This window comes from Coregonus clupeaformis, unplaced genomic scaffold (genome assembly GCF_020615455.1).
Source record: "Coregonus clupeaformis isolate EN_2021a unplaced genomic scaffold, ASM2061545v1 scaf0093, whole genome shotgun sequence".
In the NCBI taxonomy this organism is placed as follows: domain Eukaryota; kingdom Metazoa; phylum Chordata; class Actinopteri; order Salmoniformes; family Salmonidae; genus Coregonus; species Coregonus clupeaformis.
Genome location: NW_025533548.1, coordinates 262,563 through 285,000, shown reverse-complemented (window position 1 = coordinate 285,000; position 22,438 = coordinate 262,563). Strand labels below are relative to the sequence as shown.

General features: G+C 43.2%; 1 protein-coding gene and 1 non-coding gene across 2 annotated transcripts in view; one reads left to right on the top strand and one right to left on the bottom strand.

The window, feature by feature from the left end:
• LOC121570693 (synaptotagmin-17-like) overlaps window positions 1-22,438 on the top strand; it is a 100,307-nt gene that overhangs the window by 8,325 nt on the left and 69,544 nt on the right. The window contains 2 exon segments of the mRNA XM_041882166.2: window positions 1,296-1,313; window positions 11,257-11,402. Of these exon segments, the coding sequence (XP_041738100.2) occupies window positions 1,296-1,313; window positions 11,257-11,402 (164 nt within the window).
• trnat-ugu lies at window positions 4,702-4,777 on the bottom strand. Its single transcript has one exon. It is a non-coding gene; the product is annotated as a tRNA-Thr (tRNA).

The following is a 22,438-nucleotide window of genomic DNA, read 5'->3' as shown; positions in this document are numbered from 1 at the left end:
TGGCGTCCTGGCGGGAAGGCCACGTATAACCACTGGGAAGCCTACTGACATGAGCCTGCGCCCGCTCATAACTTCCAACAGGTAGCGAACATTAAATAACTATGTTTAACAGGTAGGCTACCGAACATTACACCGATGAGGAGCTCCAAGGATAAAACAGCAAACAAATACGCTTGATGGGAATAAAACAAACTTCTACCTTGTGAGTCTTGCACTGTAAAGATAAACATCGACCAACTCACTCCAGAGTGGCGCAGCGGTCTAAGGCACTGCCTCTCAGTGCTTGAGGCGTCACTACAGACCCACTGGTTCGATTCCAGCCTGTATCACAACCGGCCGTGATTGGGAGTCCCATAGGGCGGCGCACAACTGGCCCAGCGTCTTCCGGGTTTGGCTGGTGTAGGCCGTCATTGTAAATAAGAATTTGTTCTTAACTGACTTGCCTAGTTAAATAAATAAAAATAAGAACTCAGAGGATAGGAAATGGTAGTAAATTGAACATATCATTGCCTATACCAAACATGAATCAAAACGTGTACAATGTTGCAATAAACGGTAAGGGACTGAAATGGTGCAATTATTATAAGATTACATAGAATATAGATTTAATAGAAATTAAGTTTAATTTTGGGGAAGCATGAACAAACATTTATAATGTGCAAACGAAGTACTCGGAAATGGTGGGACTTTGGAGAGCGCTGTAGTGGAGAGACGTGCCTAGTGCGTATTCGCTCATTATAACTTCAATATAGAACAATGATATGACTTTTATAGATGGTTTATAAGCAAAGTTACTGTTACCATAATCTTGGACAGCCATAACCAAATCCTGTGTGCTCTGTCCAGCAGACTATTGGCTACTAGGAACATAAAGGATGGAAAAGAGGAGGGGCTAACCTGGTGGTGTAGGGGGGGGGGTTCATTAGTGCACACCGTAGCAAACCGTAGCAAAACTTTTTTTTGCAACGAAAACAAGAGTTTTCCGGTAGCTTTGTTCCATTTGCTTCCGTTTGATTCCTAGTGAATAAACCCCTGCATTTGTATAATAAGAAACAGTGATTTTCGTTGCGGTGTGGACTAATGAATGCACCCCATGTTTTGTATTGTGTTGGGTTTTGGACCTTAGGAGGTTGTGGGAAGAGTAGCTGTTGTTGGTAAATGCTAATATGAATCATAATTAACTGATCTTAACAGATAAACACTAAACATTGTTACTAAACTACTCTTTCCTGTCTCCTCCCTGGTCCTCCAACTGCCCATAATCAACTGCTCCTCCTCACTGTGAAAAAGGACAGTTGGAACCCATTAACAAGGTATGTTCTCCTCCCCAGAACACACGTGTGTGTGTGTGTGTGTCTGTGTGTGTGTGTGTGTGTGTGTGTAGAGACAGACAGAGGTGTTAAATTGTTAAAAGAGGAGCAGGTGTCAAATCATCAGTTAACCAGCCATGACTGCTGTCAGATCTCAGTGGGCACTATCCATCTCCTGTGTCTGCTCTAGTGTTAACAGACAGACAGACACACACACACACACACACACACACACACACACACACACACACACACACACACACACACACAAACCACATACACACATTTTGTTATTTTCATCAACTCAATAAGAGGTTTAGCATTTTATCTTCATGCAATCATTCCATCCTGCATGACTGTCTTTGTCTCTGATTATAATCGTGATTGTGGAGGGAAGGAAGGAGGGAGGGAGGGAGGGAGGGAGGGAGTAGAAATTGAAAAGAAAACAAAGTTCATAAACATCATAATTCCCTGAAGCTCTCACCTTCTCTCTCCTTCACTCTCTCTCTCTCTCTCTCTCTCTCTCTCTCTCTCTCTCTCTCTCTCTCTCCTTCACTCTCTCTCTCTCTCTCTCCCCTCTCACTCTCTCTCTCCTTCACTCTCCTTCACTCTCTCTCTCTCTCTCTCGTTCTCTCCCTCCCTCTCACCCCCTCTCTATCTATCTCTCTCTCCTTCTCTCTCTCTCTCTCTCTCTCTCTCTCTCTCTCTCCTTCACTCTCTCTCTCTCTCCCCTCTCACTCTCTCTATCTCCTTAACTCTCTCTCTCTCTCTCTCTCTCTCTCTCTCCTTCACTCTCTCTCTCGCTCTCCTTCACTCTCTCTCTCTCTCTCTCTCTCTCGTTCTCTCCCTCCCTCTCACCCCTCTCTATCTCTCTCTCTCTCTCCTTCTCTCTCTCTCTCCTTCTCTCTCTCTCTCTTTCTCTCTCTCTCTCCTCTCTCTCTCACTCTCTGTTGCTCTCTTGCTTTCTCTCTCATTCTATCTATCCCTTTTTCATACTCCCTCTCTCTCTCCCTCCCTCTCACCCCCTCTCTCTCGCTCTCTCACCCCCCTCTCTTTACCCTCTCTCTCTCTTTCACCCCCTCTCCTAGAGATAGCTTTCCATTAATCTTGTATGATTTCCTTTTGCATTCATTTACTAATTCATAAGCAGTTTGTCTAGTTGACTGAGCCTGCTTTAGCCTCACATTAAATATTGAAAAAGTAATACGGGAAAAAATAAAGTTGTATTGCAATGACACTCTAATGATCCAGAGGTGGGGGGTGAAAGAGAGAGAGAGAGAGGTTAGATGAGTTTGGAATTAAGGTGTTTCTCTATACTGCTGATTGCTACAGGGAATGGGGTTGTTTATATTGAAAAGTTCTATGTGAAATTGAGGTAAAGTCAAAATAGGACTAGGAAAAGAGAAATGGAAAGGACTTTGATGCGTATTGTGGCACACGCTGATGATGTCAGAGAGTTGTGCTGAGATGAGTCATCATGTGTGATGCTGTGTTCATAACCAAGTGGGAAGGTGGTAATTACCTGTTGTGATGTAGGAAATACCAGTTGGATGCATTCACGTGCTTTGAACTTGTTGAGAATGCTGATTGGCTAATGGCAAACAAGCTGCGTCTACCATAAACTAAAAGTACAGCTATCATGCTCGCAATCAAATTATAGTGTTCAAAAAACATACAGTGCCCTCCACTATTATTGGCACCCCTGTTTAAGATGTGGTCGAGGACTTCCAAAAATGCTCCTTTTTTTTTTAAACAACATAGAACCCAAATGCAAAAAAATAGAAAAATCCAACCTTTTATTTAAGTACATTACTTTGGTGGTAAAAAAAAAAATCACACATTTAGAAAAAAATTAAATTGAAATCATGTGTCCCACAATTATTGGCACCCCTAACAATTCCGCTGAAAATTTTAATTGATTTTAAAAAATATATATTTTTCTGTAGTTGCTAAAGTTGGTCAGGGTATCTAGGAACTTTTAATTAGTAATTCATGACTTCCTGTTTCCCTGGGGTATAAATATGACGTGACACAGAGGCCTAATTCTCTTACCCATTTGTCAACATGGCAAAGACAAGAGAACACACCATTCAAGGCAGATTTGTGTCGACCTTCATAAGTCAGGCAATGGCTACAAGAAAATAGCCACTCGCCTTAACTTGCCCGTATCTACAGTCAGAGGAATCATTAAGAAGTTTAAAACAACTGGAACAGTGACAAACAAGGCTGGAAGAGGTCCCAAGTTTATCTTGCCACAACGCACAGTGAGGAGGATGGTAAGAGAAGTAAAAAAAAGTCCTAAGCTCACTGTCACAGAATTGCATCAAAGAGTGGCATCTTGGGGTCACAAAGTCTCCAAAACAACCATCAGATGCTCTCTACATGCCAACAAGCTGTTTGGGAGGCATGCAAGGAAAAAGCCTTTTCTCACTAACACTCACAAACGTAAACGTCTGGAGTTTGCTAAGCGGCACTGGGACTTCAACTGGGATCGTGTGCTTTGGTCAGATGAGACTAAGATTGAGCTTTTTGGCAACAAACACTCTAAGTGGGTCTGGCGTAAAACAAAAGATGAGTATGCCGAAAAGCACCTCATGCCCACCGTGAAGTATGGTGGAGGATCTGTGATGCTGTGGGCCTGTTTCTCTTCCAAAGGCCCTGGGAACCTTGTTAGGGTGCATGGCATTATGAACGCTTTGAACTACCAGGACATTTTAAATAAAAACCTGATGGCCTCTGCCAGAAAGCTGAAGATGGGTCGTCATTGGGTCTTTCAGCAGGATAATGATCCAAAACATGTGGCAAAATCTACACAAAAATGGTTCAGCAGTCACAAACTCAATGTCCTCCCATGGCCATCTCAGTCCCCAGACCTCAACCCAATCGAAAACCTGTGGGGCGAGCTAAAGAGGAGAGTGCATAAGAGAGGACCCAGGACACTGGATGATCTAGAAAGATTGTGCAAAGAAGAATGGTCAAAAATCCCTCTCTCTGTGTTCTCCAATCTTGTGAAATGTTATAGGAGGAGATTAAGTGCTGTCTTGTTGGCAAAAGGGGGTTGTACAAAGTGTTAACATCAGGGGTGCCAATAATTGTGGGACACATGATTTCAAGTTTTTTTTTTTCTAAATGTGTGATTTTTTTTTTTTACACCAAAGTAATGTACTTAAATAAAAGGTTGGATTTTTCTCTTTTTTTTGCATTTGGGTTCTATGTTGTTTTAAAAAAAATGAGAATTTTTGGAAGTCCTCGACCACATCTTAAACAGGGGTGCCAATAATTGTAGAGGGCACTGTATGTAATAGATTGCTTTGTATAAATACATTTACATTTTAGCAGACGCTCTTATCCAGAGCGACTTACAGTTAGTGAGTGCATACATTTTCATACTGGCCCCCCGTGGGAATCGAACCCACAACCCTGGCATTACAAATGCCATGCTCTACCAACTGAGCTACACGGGGGGCTAGTGTTGTGTTGTTGCATTTAACTGCTGAAAATGCTGTTGTCTTTCCTTAGTAGGTGAGGTCAGAGGTCAGCATGTGGGAGTAGTGGGAGCTGAGGATGATAGAAGAGTTTCTACTGAATCAATGAAATGCTTTGGCTGTGGAAGAGAGGGGCATTTGGTACGTAATTGTCCCGAGAACGAGCGCGCAGAGTCTGGTAGCAGCTCTAGTGCTGGTGCAGCTAATACACCACCGCGAAGGGATGAACATGCTAAGGGTGCAGGGGAAGGGAGAAGGTGGTCAGATGTGGTTGGAAAAGTAGGAGAGGAAGGCAGTGTGGATACGGGGGCAATTGTGGTAGATCAGAACAAAGCAGGAGGGGAAAAAGATGGTGAGATTGCTACTGCCGTCGCTGAGGTGGTGCTGGAAAAAAAAATTGGAGGTCAAGAGAAGATTGAAATAATGGAAAAGGAAGCAGCTGTGTTCAAAGTACAGAGGAGTAAGAGGAAGAATGTAAGGGGTGGTGAAGGGTCTAATTCCAAGAGGAAGGTAGAGATTGATAAATCAATTGAAGATAAACAGGTTGTAGAGATGGTGGAGTTTTCTTCTGGGGAGGATAGCGAGAGTGAGTCATCTGATGCGTCACAACAAAATAGTGAGATAAATGGGGTGGAAGGGAGGTATGGGATTGAGAAAGTATGTCAGTTTCTGAAGTTGACAAAAGGGAAGAAATATATGCAAGATTATAATGTAACAGGTTTTTTCCCTGAAAGTGAATTGTTTATTGAATCAGCAAAGTTTCTGATGTCAAAAATAACAGGGGGAGGTTTGACAAGCCCTGAAATTGCTAGACTCAAGAAAGTGGTCACGAGAGTGATAAGTGATGGAAATTCTAAAGAAAATGAACTTAACTCTGTAAAGAGATGTGGTTTCTGTGTCTTTCTCTGTATTTTTTTCCCAGCCATGAGCAGTTTTAAGATTTCTTCTTTAAATGTAAATGGGGCAAGAGACGTTAAAAAAGGAGCCATAGTGTATGAGTTAATTAGGGGAAAGGGAAGTGACATACATTTTCTACAAGAAACGCATAATCATTTGGAAAATGAAGTTATGTGGCAACAGGAGTGGGGGGGGGACAGTGGTGTGTAGTCATAAAAACTCAAAAAGTGGGGGTGTGGCCATCTTGTTCTCAAAAGGGTTTTTGCCTATGTCATATGAGGTTGAAGAGGTAGTTGAGGGGAGGTTATTAAAAGTTAGAGCAAAGGTATGAAAACATCACTATGTGAATGATAAATGTATATGCCCCAGTGGTGGCAGTTGAGAGGGAATGTTTTTTAGAGACATTATCAAATACCATTGAGAAATGTAATAATGAAGATTATTTATTTATTGCTGGGGATTTTAACTGCACAGTCAGTGATTTAGATAGATATCACAAAGAACCTCATATAGCCTCAAGGACTTTTTTAAAACACCTCATTGTAACACATGTGATATTTGGCGGAGTCAACATGGAGGCACGAGACAGTACACCTGGGCGCATGTGAGAGAGAACACCATCTCTATGTCACGGACGTTGAAGGACGGGTCAGACCAAGGTGCAGCGTGAAATGCATACATGTTTATATAACGATAAACACACGAACAAAACAACGTAACGTGAAGTCCTCAGGCTAACCACAATACAAGCCTCTACACGGAACAAGATCCCACAACTAATGATGCAAACAGGCTGCCTAAGTATGATCCCCAATCAGAGACAACGAGCGACAGCTGTCTCTGATTGGGAATCACACCCGGCCAAACATAGACATACAACACCTAGAACGAGAACATAGAAAATACAACATAGAACTCCACACCCTGACTCAACATACTAGAGTCCCATAAGTCAGGGCGTGACATTACCCCCCGCAGAGGTGCGGACTCCGACCGCACCAACCTGACATGACAGGGAAGGGTCCGGTTGGGCATTCCGCCTCGGAGGCGGATCCGGCTCCAGGCGTGACGACCACATTCTCTCAGCCTCCCTGTTGCGCCCCTGGTCTGGTCTGGACCTCGGCGCGCTGCTTCCCCTCTCCTTCCTCCCACGATGTACCAAGCCCTGTCTGAACCCTGGTGTGGGAGACCCCGAACCTGGAGAGGGGCTGACGTCTGGGTCTGGACGGGAGCCGCTGACCGGAGCTGGACTGGGCACCGGTGGAGCGGACTGCTCTGGCTCCGGACTGGAGCCGCTGACCGGAGCTGGACTATGCATCGGTGGAGCGGACTGCTCTGGCTCCGGACTGGAGCCGCTGACCGGAGCTGGACTGGACCCCGGTGGAGCGGACTGCTCTGGTTCCGGAGTGGAGCTGCTGACCGGAGCTGGACTGGACCCCGGTGGAACGGACTGCTCTGGCTCCGGAATGGAGCCGCTGACCGGAGCTGGACTGGGCACCGGTAGAGCGGACTGCTCTGGCTCCAGAGTGGAGTAACCGACCGGAGCTGGATCAGGCACCGTTGGAGCGGACTGCTCTGGCTCCGGAGTGGAGCAGCTGACCGGTGCCGGACCAGGCACCGGTGGAACGGGCACGGGCCGTGCCGGACTGGACACACGCACCACTGGTCTGGTGCGAGGAGCAGGCACTGGCCGGACCGGACTAGGAACACGCACCACTCGCTTGGTGCGAGGAGCAGGAACGGGCCGGGTCGGACTGGCGACACGCACCACTGGCTTGGTGCGGGGAGCAGGCACGGGCCGTACCGGACCGGGAACACGCACCACTGGCTTGGTGCGAGGAACAGGAACGGGCCGGGCCGGACTGGGAACACGCACCACTGGTCTGGTGCGAGGAGCAGGAACGGGCCGGGCCGGACTGGGGACACACACCACTGGCTTGGTGCGGGGAGCAGGAACGGGCCGGGCCGGACTGGCGACACGCACCACTAGCTTGGTGCGAGGAACAGGAACGGGCCGGGCCGGACTGGCGACACGCACCACTGGCCTGGTGCGAGGAACAGGAATGGGCCGGGCCGGACTGAGAACACGCACCACTAGTCTGGTGCGAGGAGCAGGAACGGGCCGGGCCGGACTGGGATCACGCACCACTGGCCTGGTGCGAGGAACAGGAACGGGCCGGGCCGGACTGGGAACACGCACGACTGGCTTCGTGCGGGGAGCAGGAATGGGCCCGACTGGGAACACGCACCACTGGCTTGGTGCGAGGAACAGGAACGGGCCGGGCCGGACTTTGGAGGCGGACTGGAGGTCTGGAGCGCTGGCACAACCCGTCCTGGCTGGATGCCTATTTCGGCACAGTACGTGTGTGGCATTAGCTCAGGACGCACTGGGCTGTGCACGCGCACTGGCGATACAGTACGTAGAACCGGCGCAGGATATGCGGGACCGAGGAGGTGTACTGGAGACCAGGAGCGTTGAACCGGCACACCCCGTCCTGACTGGATGCCCATTTTCGCACGGCACGTGCGTGGTGCTAGCACAGGACGTACAGTACTGTGCCGGCGCACTGGCGATACAGTACGTAGCTCCGCATAACACGGAGCCTGCCCACGTGCGTGGTGCTAGCACAGGACGTACAGTACTGTGCCGGCGCACTGGCGATACAGTACGTAGCTCCGCATAACACGGAGCCTGCCCAGTCACATGCTTCCTAGCGTGAGTACGGGGAGTTGGCTCTGCTCTGAACCTAGGCTCCGCCAACCACCCCGTGTGCCCCCCCCAAATTTTTTTCTTGGGGCTGCTTCTTGGGCTTCCTCCTCGACCGGCGCCCTCCGTGTTGCCGTTGCTCCTCTCCTGCCTGGGCATCTACCTTCGCCCATGGTCCTTTCCCTGCAAACATCTCCTCCCAAGACCACATCTTCCCCACCTGTGTCCAGGGTGTTTGCTCCTGGGCACACTGCTTGGTCCGTGTTTGGTGGGATCTTCTGTCACGGACGTTGAAGGACGGGTCAGACCAAGGCGCAGCGTGAAATGCATACATGTTTATATAACGATAAACACACGAACAAAACAACGTAACGTGAAGTCCTCAGGCTAAACACAATACAAGCCTCTACACGGAACAAGATCACACAACTAATGATTCAAACAGGCTGCCTAAGTATGATCCCCAATCAGAGACAACGAGCGACAGCTGTCTCTGATTGGGAATCACACCTGGCCAAACATAGACATACAACACCTAGAACGAGAACATAGAAAATACAACATAGAACTCCACACCCTGACTCAACATACTAGAGTCCCATAAGTCAGGGCGTGACACTCTATGGCCAGGTTAGATAGGTTTTATTGTTTTGAGCATCAATCTCAGGTCTGTAAATCAAGTGTGATAACCCCAGTGGGATTTTCTGATCATTGTTTAATAACAGAGGTGGTGTTCGTTAACGATGTAAAACCCAAAAGTGCATACTGGCATTTTAATATAACTTTATTGAGTGATGCTCACTTCAGGAAATGTTTTAGTTTTTTTCTGGGAGAGGTGGAGGTCTCAAAAGGCCAGTTTTGTATCCCTTCAACAGTGGTGGGACATAGGGAAAATCCAGATTCAACAATTCTGTAATCAATACACGAGGAATGTCACCAAGGATATCACCAGATCAATGAAAGCCCTAGAGACTGAAATAGTGGAACTCATGACGTTGGTTGAGACCACAGGAGATCGAGGCCATACTCAGGCCCTCAAGAGGGAAAAAGCTGCATTGGCAGACCTGCTGGGTATCAGAGCACAGGGGGCATTAGTGAGAAGTAAGTTTCAGGGAATCTCTGAAATGGAGGCCTCATCCAAATTATTCTTTGGTTTAGAGAAAAAGAATGGACAAAGAAGAATTATTCATTGTCTCAAATCAGTTGTTGGACAGGAGCTCACTAGCCCTAGTGAAATTAGAAAGAGGGCAGTAGAGTTCTATGCTGAGCTCTACAAGTGTGAGTACAAAGAGGATAAAACAGTGACACAGCAGTTCCTTGATGGGCTCCCACAGGTGGCTGTAGAAGCTCATGTTGAGCTAGAGCAACCATTGTCTTTGCAGGAGCTATACACTGCATTAAAAGGCATGGAAAATGGAAGGGCACCAGGCATTGATGGGCTTCCCGTTTACTTTTTTAAGTATTTTTGGGATATGTTGGGAGAGGATTGGCTAGCAGTAGTTAATGGGCCCGCCTTAAAGGATGGAAGACGGGCGGCTTAACATTTGGGGGTGAGGTCGGAAAGGATTGTCGGACAACTGCTGGGAAGCTGCAGGAAGGCTCTGTCAGCAGAAGAGTGGGGTATGCTGAATAGTCACAAGATGAAGGTACAAGAAGAAAACGTCTCATTTCCAAGACTAGGGATTACACCCAATATCCCAGAGTCAGAAAGAAAGGCGTTATTACTGGATTTGAGAGGGTTGGAAGAGGTGGGTTTGGATGAGGTGAATGGGAAAGACTTATATAGGGGGGGTGTCAAGGTGTTGAATAAAGATCAATTGAAAAATAGAAAAGACACTCCATGGAGGGTAAAATTGGGCATTGATGACAAGGTAAAGCCAGCATGGAGAGCACTGTACAAGCCACTGTTACAAAAGGGTACTGGGGATATGCAATGGAGGGTTTTGCATGGCATCATTGCAGTTAATGCATTTGTATCTGTTATTAACTCAGATGTTGGAGATGGATGTCCTTTTTGTAATATAAGAGAAACAATCTTTCACTGTTTTATGGAGTGTGAGAGGATAAAACCTCTCTTGGAAATGCTGGAGTCTTTGTTTAAAGCTGTAGGGGAGATTTTCAGTAACACTGTTTTTATTTTGGGGTTTCAATATAGTAAGCAACAGAAAAGAAAATGTCAACTGTTACATTTTATTTTGGGACAAGCTAAGATGTCCATTTTTCTGAGTAGGAAACATAAGATAGAAACGGGATGTCGGCAGGATGTGAGATGTGTTTTTAAAGGATTAGTGAAAGCGAGAATGAAAGTGGATTTTGAGTTCTTCTCGGCTGTAAAAGATCTCCCATTGTTTGAGGAGAAGTGGGGCTACGAAGGAGCGGTTTGTTTTGTGGAGGAGGGGAAACTATTTTTTGTTGATGAAATGAATTGAATGTATATGCTTTTTTGTATTTTTATTTAATTTATTTTTATTTTTATTTTTGTTTTCATTTTTATTTAGGAATGACATTTGTTGTTCAATTTCTGAAAAGGCAGTGTGCCATTATTTATGTTAACACTTGAGTATAAAATAAAGATTTTATAAAAACTCAAAACTCTCTCTCTCTCTCTCTCTCTCTCTCTCTCTCTCTCTCTCTCTCTCTCTCTCTCTCTCTCTCTCTCTCTCTCTCTCTCTCTCTCTCTCTCTCTCTCTCTCTCTCTCTCTCTCTCTCTCTCTCTCTCTCTCTCTCTCTCTCTCTCTCTCTCTCTCTCTCTCTCTCTCTCTCTCTCTCTATCTCTCTCTCTCTCTCTCTCTCTCTGTCCTCTCTCTCTCTCCCTGGCAAACTTTCTCTCTCTCTATCCCCCTCTCTCTCTCTATAGGGTGTGCTGTCCAGGCTAACTGACTGTCTGTTGTGCCGGTGGTCTTGTCGCTCATGTCTGTTGTGGTGTTGGGAGTGCTGCTTTCCACCCAGTGATGAGGAGGTGGAGATACTGGGACCCTTCCCTGCTCAGACCCCCTCCTGGCTGTGAGTTAACACATACACACACACACACACACACACACACCACACACACACACACACACACACACACACACACACACACACACACACACACACACACACACACACACACACACACACAAACACACATACACTGCTCAAAAAAATTAAGGGAACACTTAAACAACACATCCTAGATCTGAATGAATGAAATAATCTTATTAAATACTTTTTTCTTTACATAGTTGAATGTGCTGACAACAAAATCACACAAATATTCCTCCCAGACCTGGACTAAAGCATCCGCCAACTCCTGGACAGTCTGTGGTGCAACGTGGCGTTGGTGGATGGAGCGAGACGTGATGGCCCAGATGTGCTCAATTGGATTCAGGTCTGGGGAACGGGCGGGCCAGTCCATAGCATCAATGCCTTCCTCTTGCAGGAACTGCTGACACACTCCAGCCACATGAGGTCTAGCATTGTCTTGCATTAGGAGGAACCCAGGGCCAACCACGCCAGCATATGGTCTCACAAGGGGTCTGAGGATCTCATCTCGGTACCTAATGGCAGTCAGGCTACTTCTGGCGAGCACATGGAGGGCTGTGCGGCTCCCCAAAGAAATGCCACCCCACACCATGACTGACACACCGCTAAACCGGTCATGCTGGAGGATGTTGCAGGCAGCAGAACGTTCTCCACAGTATCTCCAGACTCTGTCACGTCTGTCACATGTGCTCAGTGTGAACCTGCTTTCATCTGTGAAGAGCACAGGGCGCCAGTGGCGGATTTGCCAATCTTGGTGTTCTCTGGCAAATGCCAAACGTCCTGCACGGTGTTGGGCTGTAAGCACAACCCCCACCTGTGGACGTCGGGCCCTCATACCACCCTCATGGAGTCTGTTTCTGACCGTTTGAGCAGACACATGCACATTTGTGGCCTGCTGGAGGTCATTTTGCAGGGCTCTGGCAGTGCTCCTCCTGCTCCTCCTTGCACAAAGGCAGAGGTAGCGGTCCTGCTGCTGGGTTGTTGCCCTCCTACGGCCTCCTCCACGTCTCCTGATGTACTGGCCTGTCTCCTGGTAGCGCCTCCATGCTCTGGACACTACGCTGACAGACACAGCAAACCTTCTTGCCACAGCTCGCATTGATGTGCCATCCTGGATGAGCTGCACTACCTGAGCCACTTGTGTGGGTTGTAGACTCCGTCTCATGCTACCACTAGAGTGAAAGCACCGGCAGCATTCAAAAGTGACCAAAACATCAGCCAGGAAGCATAGGAACTGAGAAGTGGTCTGTGGTCACCACCTGCAGAACCACTTCTTTATTGGGGGTGTCTTGCTAATTGCCTATAATTTCCACCTGTTGTCTATTCCATTTGCACAACAGCATGTGAAATTTAATGTCAATCAGTGTTGCTTCCTAAGTGGACAGTTTGATTTCACAGAAGTGTGATTGACTTGGAGTTACATTGTGTTGTTTAAGTGTTCCCTTTATTTTTTTGAGCAGTGTACATACATGTATGGACACGCACACAAACGCACGAGTGCGCACATACGCACACACGGAGGCTGCACAGACTAACACACAAACAGACACACATGAACGAAAGCACACGCACGCCCACATGCACACAACATTCATTTGTCCAGTTGTGTTAGATCAGTCTCAGGAAGTTGAAGGATGCACTTTTAAACCTATTCCAACAGGGCTATGGATATACAGTGGCTTGCGAAGTATTCATCCCCCTTGCCATTTTTCCTATTTTGTTGCCTTACAACCTGGAATTAAAATGGATTTGTATCATTTGATTTACACAAAATGCCTACCACTTTGAAGATGCAAAAATATTTTCTATTGTGAAACAAACAAGAAATAAGAAAGAAAATTTGAGCGTGCATAACTATTCACCCCCCCAAAGTCAATACTTTGTAGAGCCACCTTTTGCAGCAATTACAGCTGCAAGTCTCTTGGGGTATGTCTCTATAAGCTTGGCACATCTAGCCACTGGGATCTTTGCCCATTCTTCAAGGCAAAACTGCTCCAGCTCCTTCAAGTTGGATGGGTTCCGCTGGTGTACAGCAATCTTTAAGTCATACCACAGATTCTCAATTGGATTGAGGTCTGAGCTTTGACTAGGCCATTCCAATACATTTAAATTTTTCCCCTTAAACCACTCGAGTGTTGCTTTAGCAGTATGCTTAGGGTCATTGTCCTGCTGGAAGGTGAACCTCCGTCCCAGTCTCAAATCTCTGGAAGACTGAAACAGGTTACCCTCAAGAATTTCCCTGTATTTAGCGCCATCCATCATTCCTTCAATTCTGACCAGGATGAAAAACATCCCCACAGTATGGTGCTGCCACCACCATGCTTAACTGTGGGGATGGTGTTCTCGGGGTGATGAGAGGTGTTGGGTTTGCGCCAGACATAGCGTTTTCCTTGATGGCCAAAAAGCTCAATTTTAGTCTCATCTGACCAGAGTACCTTCTTCCATATGTTTGGGGAGTCTCCCACATGCCTTTTGGTGAACACCAAACGTGTTTGCTTATTTTTTTCTTTAAGCAATGTATTTTTTCTGGCAAGTCTTCCGTATTGCCCAGCTCTGTGGAGTGTACGGCTTAAAGTGGTCCTATGGACCGATACTCCAATCTCCACAGTGGAGCTTTGCAGCTCCTTCAGGGTTATCTTTGGTCTCTTTGTTGCCTTTCTGATTAATGCCCTCCTTGCCTGGTCCGTGAGGTTTGGTGGGCGGCCCTCTCTTGGCAGGTTTGTTGTGCTGCCATATTCTTTCCTATTTTTAATAATGGATTCAATGGTGCTCCGTGAGATGTTCAACGTTTCTGATATTTTTTTATAACCCAACCCTGATCTGTACTTCTCCACAACTTTGTCCCTGACCTGTTTGGAGAGCTCCTTGGTCTTCATGGAGCCACTTGCTTGGTGGTGCCCCTTGCTTAGTGGTGTTGCAGACTCTGGGGCCTTTCAGAACAGGTGTATATATACTGAGATCATGTGACAGATCATGTGACACTTAGATTGCACACAGGTGGACTTTATTTAACTAATCATGTGACTTCTGAAGGTAATTGGTTGCACCAGATCTTATTTAGGGGTTTCATAGCAAAGGGGGTGAATACATATGCACGCACCACTTTTCAGTTATTTATTTTTTTGAATCATTTGAAACAAGTTATTTTTTTCATTTCACTTCACCAATTTGGACTATTTTGTTTATGTCCATTACATGAAATCCAAATAAAAATCAATTTAAATTACAGGTTGTAATGCAACAAAATAGGAAAAACGCCAAGGGGGATGAATACTTTTGCAAGGCACTGTAGTCTATCATCATTAGAGATTATTACCAGGTCTGTCAATGCCCCCTGTTTTGTGGTGTAATGGAACAGTCCAAAAAACCCTGTTCTGTGGTGTAATGGAACAGTCCAAACCCCCCTGTTCTGTGGTGTAATGGAACAGTCCAGTCCCTGTGTTCTGTGGTGTAATGGAACAGTCCAAACCCCCCTGTTCTGTGGTGTAATGGAACAGTCCAGTCCCTGTGTTCTGTGGTGTAATGGAATAGTCCAATCCCCCTGTTCGGTGTTGTATTGGAACAGTCCAATCCCCCTGTTCTATGGTATAATGGAACAGTCCAATCCCCCAGTTCTATGGTATAATGGAACAGTCCAATCCCACTGTTCTATGGTATAATGGAACAGTCCAACCCCCCTGTTCTGTGGGGTAATGGAACAGTCCAAACCCCCTGTTCTGCTGGTCTCTCTGGGGACCTGATGTTGACGTCAGCACTCTGGATGAGCTCATTCTGTGGTTGAGAGGGGGTGTGTGTGTGACAGAGACCAAAGGTCTGGATGAAACATGGCTCTACTGATTAAGATAGACATGTTGGAGACACACACTCACACACACACACTGTACTGATACTGTTGTCTCTCAGGAGGAGTAATACATTAACAGGAGATACAGACCATATGCCAGGATACTGTCTACAGTATTAACCTACAACTATCATGGAGACTCAGTCTACAGTATTAACCTACTACTATCATGGAGACTCAGTCTACAGTATTAACCTCCTACTATCATGGAGACTCAGTCTACAGTATTAACCTCCTACTATCATGGAGACTCAGTCTACAGTATTAACCTACAACTATCATTGAGACTCAGTCTACAGTATTAACCTACTACTATCATGGAGACTCAGTCTACAGTATTAACCTCCTACTATCATGGAGACTCAGTCTACAGTATTAACCTCCTACTATCATGGAGACTCAGTCTACAGTATTAACCTACAACTATCATGGAGACTTAGTCTACAATATTAACCTACAACTATCATGGAGGTCTTCTCTGTCCCCCTACCTCACCACCACCCCCTCCACTCTCTGTTGGTTTCACCTAAGTTAATTTCCCTCTCCTCTCCTCTCCTCTCCTCTCCTCTCCTCTCCCTCTCCTCTCTCCCTCTCCCTCTCCTCTCCTCTCCTCTCCTCTCCTCTCCTCTCCCTCTCCCTCTCCCTCTCCTCTCCTCTCCTCTCCTCTCCTCCCTCTCCCTCCCTCTCCTCTCCCCCTCTCCTCTCCCTCTCCTCTCCTCTCCTCCCTCCTCCCTCCTCTCCTCTCCTCTCCTCTCCTTCCTCCTCTCCTCTCCTCTCCTCTCCCTCTCCCTCTCCTCTCCTCTCCTCTCCCTCTCCTCTCCTCTCCTCTCCTCTCCTCTCTGCTCTTCTTCTCCTCTCTCCTCCTCTCCTCTCTGCTCCTCCTCTCCTCTCCAGCCTATAGTCCAACAGCAACCCCTCCCCTCTCCCTCCCTCCTCTCCTAAAGCCATGTGTTTTCGATTTCCCTGTTTCCTTGACAACTATCTCCCTGCGAGCTGTCGTCATGGACACAAAGGGCCCTTGATGATCCCCAAGGGATGGCTGGGAATTAGGTGTCCAGTACAAGATCCTGACTAGAATTATATACCCTGACAAACAGAGGGGAGGGAGGAAGGGAGGGAGGGGAGGAAGTGAAGGAGAGGGAGGGAGGGAGGGAGGGAGGGAGGGAGGGAGGGAGACAGAGAGACAGAGAGACAGAGAGAGAGACAGAGAGACAGAGAGAGAGAGAGAGAGAGAGAGAGAGAGAGAGAGAGAGAGAGAGAGAGAGAGAGAGAGAGAGAGAGAGAGAGAGAGAGAGAGAGAGAGAGAGACAGTGGAAGAGAGAGAGAGGGAAAACAATAAAATGAGTAAAACATGTTTGTGCAGATTCTTCTCAGCGTTTGCCAGTGATATTAAAGGGGCAATCAGGGACAAGAAACAACAAGCGTCACCCTGCCACCTGTTTTTGTGATTAGCTGAGGGCTGAGGGTCTTCTCTAGCGTTATTTCTATACAAACCTGCCCTCCTTGTGCCCTTTACAGAGGTATAATGAAAGCTTTACATTCAACTGGCTGTGTGTGTGTGTGTGTGTGTGTGTGTGTGTGTGTGTGTGTGTGTGTGTGTGTGTGTGTGTGTGTGTGTGTGTGTGTGTGTGTGTGTGTGAGTGTTGATTTAGTGACGGCAGAGACAGATAGAATGATAGGAGACAGGAAAAAGAAGGACATGGACCTGTCATCAGTGGAAGTTGTGTCTGTTCCTACAGAAGGACATGGACCTGTCATCAGTGGAAGTTGTGTCTGTTCCTACAGAAGGACATGGACCTGTCATCAGTGGAAGTTGTGTCTGTTCCTACAGAAGGACATGGACCTGTCATCAGTGGAAGTTGTGTCTGTTCCTACAGGAGGACATGGACCTGTCATCAGTGGAAGTTGTGTCTGTTCTACAGAAGGACATGGACCTGTCATCAGTGGAAGTTGTGTTTGTTCCTATAGAAGGACATGGACCTGTCATCAGTGGAAGTTGTGTCTGTTCCTACAGAAGGACATGGACCTGTCATCAGTGGAAGTTATGTTTGTTCCTACAGAAGGGCATGGACCAGTAATCAGTGGAAGTTGTGTTTGTTCCTACAGAAGGACATGGACCTGTCATCAGTGGAAGTTGTGTTTGTTCCTACAGAAGGACATGGACCTGTCATCAGTGGAAGTTGTGTCTGTTCCTACAGAAGGACATGGACCTGTCATCAGTGGAAGTTGTGTTTGCTCCTACAGAAGGACATGGACCTGTCATCAGTGGAAGTTGTGTCTGTTCTTACAGAAGGGCATGGCTCACTAATAGAATGTGTCAGTAGTTATTAGAGATATTCTGGTGTATAATGTCAGTAGTTATTAGCGATATTCTGGTGTAAAGTGTCAGTAGATATTCTGCTATATTCTGGTGTATAATGTCAGTAGTTATTAGATATATTCTAATATAATGTGTTTGTAGTTATTAGAGATATTGTGGTAGAAAGTGTCAGTAGTTAGTAGAGATATTCTGGTATAAAGTGTCAGTAGTTGTTAGAGATATTCTGCTATATAGTGTCAGTAGTTGTTAGAGATATTCTGGTGTATAGTGTCAGTAGTTGTTAGAGATATTCTGAAGTGAAAAGTGTCAGTAGTTATTAGCGATATTCTGGTGTAAACTGTCAGTAGTTATTAGATATATTCTGGTAGAAAGTGTCAGTAGTTATTAGAGATATTCTGGTATATAGTGTCAGTAGTTATTAGATATATTCTGGTATATAGTAACCTGTAGTTATTAGAGATATTATGCTATATAGTGTCAGTAGTTATTAGAGATATTCTGGTGTATAATGTCAGTAGTTATTAGAGATTTTCTGATATAACGTGTTTGCAGTTATTAGATATATTCTGGTAGAAACTGTCAGTAGTTACTAGAGATATCCTAGTGTAAAGTGTCAGAATTATTAGAGATATTCTGCTATATAGTGTCAGTAGTTATTAGAGATATTCTGCTATATAGTGTCAGTAGTTGTTAGAGATCTTTTGGTGTAAAGTGTCAGTTGTTATTAGAGATATTCTGATATAAACGTGTTTGTAGTTATTAGAGATATTCAAGTAGAAAGTGTCAGTAGTTATTAGAGATATTCAAGTAGAAAGTGTCAGTAGTTATTAGAGATATTCTGGTGTAAAGTGTCAGTAGTTATTAGAAATATTCTGGTGTATAATGTCAGTAGTTATTGCAGATATTCTGATAAAACGTGTTTGTAGTTATGAGAGATATTCTGGCAGAAAGTGTCAGTAGTTATTAGAGATATTCTGGTATAAAGTGTCAGTAGTTATTAGAGATGTTCTGGTATATAGTGTCAGTAGTTATTAGAGATTTTCTGGTGTAATGTGTCAGTAGTTATTAGAGATATTCTGCTATATAGTGTCAGTACTTGTTAGAGATATTCTGGTGTAAAGTGTTAGTAGTTATTAGAGATATTCTGGTGTATAATGTAAGTAGTTATTAGAGATATTTTAATATAACGTGTTTGTAGTTATTAGAGATATTCTGATAGAAAGTTTCTGATAGAAAGTATCAGTAGTTCTTAGAGATATTCTGGTATATAGTACACTGTAGTTATTAGACATATTCTGATATATAGTGTCAGTAGTATTATAGATATTCTGGTATATAGTGTCAGTAGTTATTAGAGATATTCTGTTATATAGTAAACTGTAGTTATTAGACATATTCTGGTAGAACATGTCAGTAGTTATTAGAGATATTCTGGTGTAAAGTGTCAGTAGTTATTAGAGATATTCTGATAGAAAGTGTCAGTAGCTATTAGAGATATTCTGGTATATAGTTTCAGTAGTTATTAGAGATATTCTGGTATTTTGTAAACAGTAGTTATTAGAGATATTCTGGTATAAAGTCTCAGTAGTTATTAGAGATATTCTGGTGTGATGTGTCAGTAGTTATTAGAGATATTCTGGTGTAATGTGTCAGTAATTATTAGAGATATTCTGGTATATAGTTAACTGTAGTTATTAGATATATTCTGGTGTAAAGTCTCAGTAGTTATTAAATATATTCTGATGTAATGTGTCAGTAGTTATTAGAGATATTCTGGTGTAATGTGTCAGTAATCATTAGAGATATTCTGGTATATCGTGTCAGTAGTTATTAGAGGTATTCTGGTATATAGTGTCAGTAGTTATTGGATATATTCTGCTATATAGTGTCAGTAGTTGTTAGAGATATTCTGGTGTAAAGTGTCAGTAGTTATTAGAGATATTCTTATATAAATGTGTTTGTAGTTATTAGAGATATTCAAGTAGAAAGTGTCAGTAGTTATTAGAGATATTCTGGTGTAAAGATCTGTAGTTATTAGAGATATTCTGGAGTATAATGTAAGTAGTTATTAGAGATGTTTTGATATAACGTGTTTGTAGTTATTAGAGATATTCTGATAGAAAGTATCAGTAGTTATTAGAGATATTCTGGTGTAAAGTGTCAGTAGTTATTAGAGATATTCTGGTGTATAATGTAAGTAGTTATTAGAGATATTTTAATATAACGTGTTTGCAGTTATTAGATATTCTGGTAGAAACTGTCAGTAGTTAATAGAGATATCCTGGTGTAAAGTGACAGTTGTTATTAGAGATATTCTGCTATATAGTGTCAGTAGTTAATAGAGATATCCTGGTGTAAAGTGACAGTTGTTATTAGAGATATTCTGCTATATAGTGTCAGTATTTATTAGAGATATTCTGCTATTTAGTGTCAGTAGTTATTAGAGATATTCTGGTGTAACGTGTCAGTAGTTATTAGAGATATTCTGCTATATAGTGTCAGTAGTTATTAGAGATATTCTGCTATATAGTGTCAGTAGTTATTAGAGATATTCTGCTATATAGTGTCAGTAGTTATTAGAGATATTCTGCTATATAGTGTCAGTAGTTATTAGAGATATTCTGGTGTAAAGTGTCAGTAGTTATTAGAGATATTCTGGTATAAATAAACTGTGGTTATTAGAGATATTCTGCTATATAGTGTCAGTAGTTGTTAGAGATAGTCTGGGGTAAAGTTTCAGTAATTATTAGAGATATTCTGGTACATAGTAAACTGTAGTTATTAGATATATTCTGGTATAAAGTCTCAGTAGTTATTAGATATATTCTGATGTAATGTGTCAGTAGTTATTAGAGATATTCTTGTATATCGTGTCAGTAGTTATTAGAGGTATTCTGGTATATAGTGTCAGTAGTTATTGGATATATTCTGCTATATAGTGTCAGTAGTTGTTAGAGATATTCTGGTGTAAAGTGTCAGTTGTTATTAGAGATATTCTGATATAAACGTGTTTGTAGTTATTAGAGATATTCAAGTAGAAAGTGTCAGTAGTTATTAGAGATATTCTGGTGTAAATATCTGTAGTTATTAGAGATATTCTGGTGTAAAGTGTTAGTAGTTATTAGAGATATTCTGGTATATAGTGTCAGTAGTTATTAGAGATATTCTGGTGTATAATGTAAGTAGTTATTAGAGATGTTTTGATATATAACGTGTTTGTAGTTATTAGATATATTCTGATAGAAAGTATCAGTAGTTATTAGAGATATTCTGGTATATAGTAAACTGTAGTTATTAGAGATATTCAGGTGTAAAGTCTCATTAGTTATTAGCGATATTCTGGTGTATAGTGTCAGTAGTTGTTAGAGATATCCTGCTATATATTGTCCGTAGTTATTAGAGATATTCGGGTATAAAGTGTGAGTAATTCTTAGAGATATTCTGCTATATAGGGTCAATAGTTGTTAGAGATATTCTGGTGTAAAGTGTCAGTAGTTATTAGAGATATTCTGGTATATATAAACTGTGGTTCTTAGAGATATTCTGCTATATAGTGTCAGTAGTTATTAGAGATAGTCTGGTGTAAAGTCTCAGTAGTTAATAGAGATATTCTGGTGTATAGGGTCAGTAGTTATTAGAGATATTCTTGTATATAGTGTCAGTAGTTATTATAGATATTCTGGAATATATAAACTGTGGTTATTAGAGATGTTCTGCTATATAGTGTCCGTAGTTATTAGAGATATTTTGCTATATAGTGTCAGTAGTTGTTAGAGATATTCTGGCATATAGTGTCAGTAGTTATAAGAGATATTCTGGAATATATAAACTGTGGTTATTAGAGGTGTTCCGCTATTTTGTGTCAGTAGTTGTTAGAGATATTCTGATGTAAAGTCTCAGTAGTTATTAGAGATATCCTGGTATATAGTGTCAGTAGTTATTAGAGATATTCTGGAATATAGTAAACTGTAGTTATTAGAGATATTCAGGTATAAAGTCTCAGTAGTTATTAGCGATATTCTGGTGTATAGTGTCAGTAGTTGTTAGAGATATTCTGCTATATAGTGTCCGTAGTTATTAGAGATATTCGGGCATATAGTGTCAGTAGTTATTATAGATATTCTGCTATATATTGTCAGTAGTTGTAAGAGATATTCTGGTATATAGTGTCAGTAGTTATTACAGATATTCTGGTATATAGTAAACTGTAGTTATTAGAGATATTCTGGTAGAACATGTCAGTAGTTATTAGAGATATTCTGGTATATAGTAAACAGTAGTTATTAGAGATATTCTGGTGTATAGTGTCAGTAGTTATTAGAGATATTCTGGTGTAAAGTGTCAGTAGTTGTTAGAGATATTCTGGTGTAATGTCTCAGTAGTTATTAGAGTTATTCTCTTGTAAAGTGTCAGTAGTTATTAGATATATTCTGGTATGTAGTAAACTGTAGTTATTATAGATATTCTGGTAGAAAGTGTTAGTAGCAATTAGAGATATTCTGATAGAAAGTGTCAGTAGTTATTAGAGATATTCTGATAGAAAGTGTCAGTAGCAATTAGAGATATTCTGATAGAAAGTGTCAGTAGCTATTAGAGATATTCTGCTATATAGTGTCAGTAGTTATTAGATATATTCTGGTAAAGTTTCAGTAGTTGTTAGAGATATTCTGGTGTAAAGTCTCAGTAGTTCTTAGAGTTATTCTGGTGTAATGTGTCAGTAGTTATTAGAGATATTCTGGTATATAGTGTCAGTAGTTATTAGAGATATTCAGGTATATAGTGTGAGTAGTTATTAGAGATATTCGGCTATATAGTGTCAATAGTTGCTAGAAATATTCTGGTGTAAAGTGT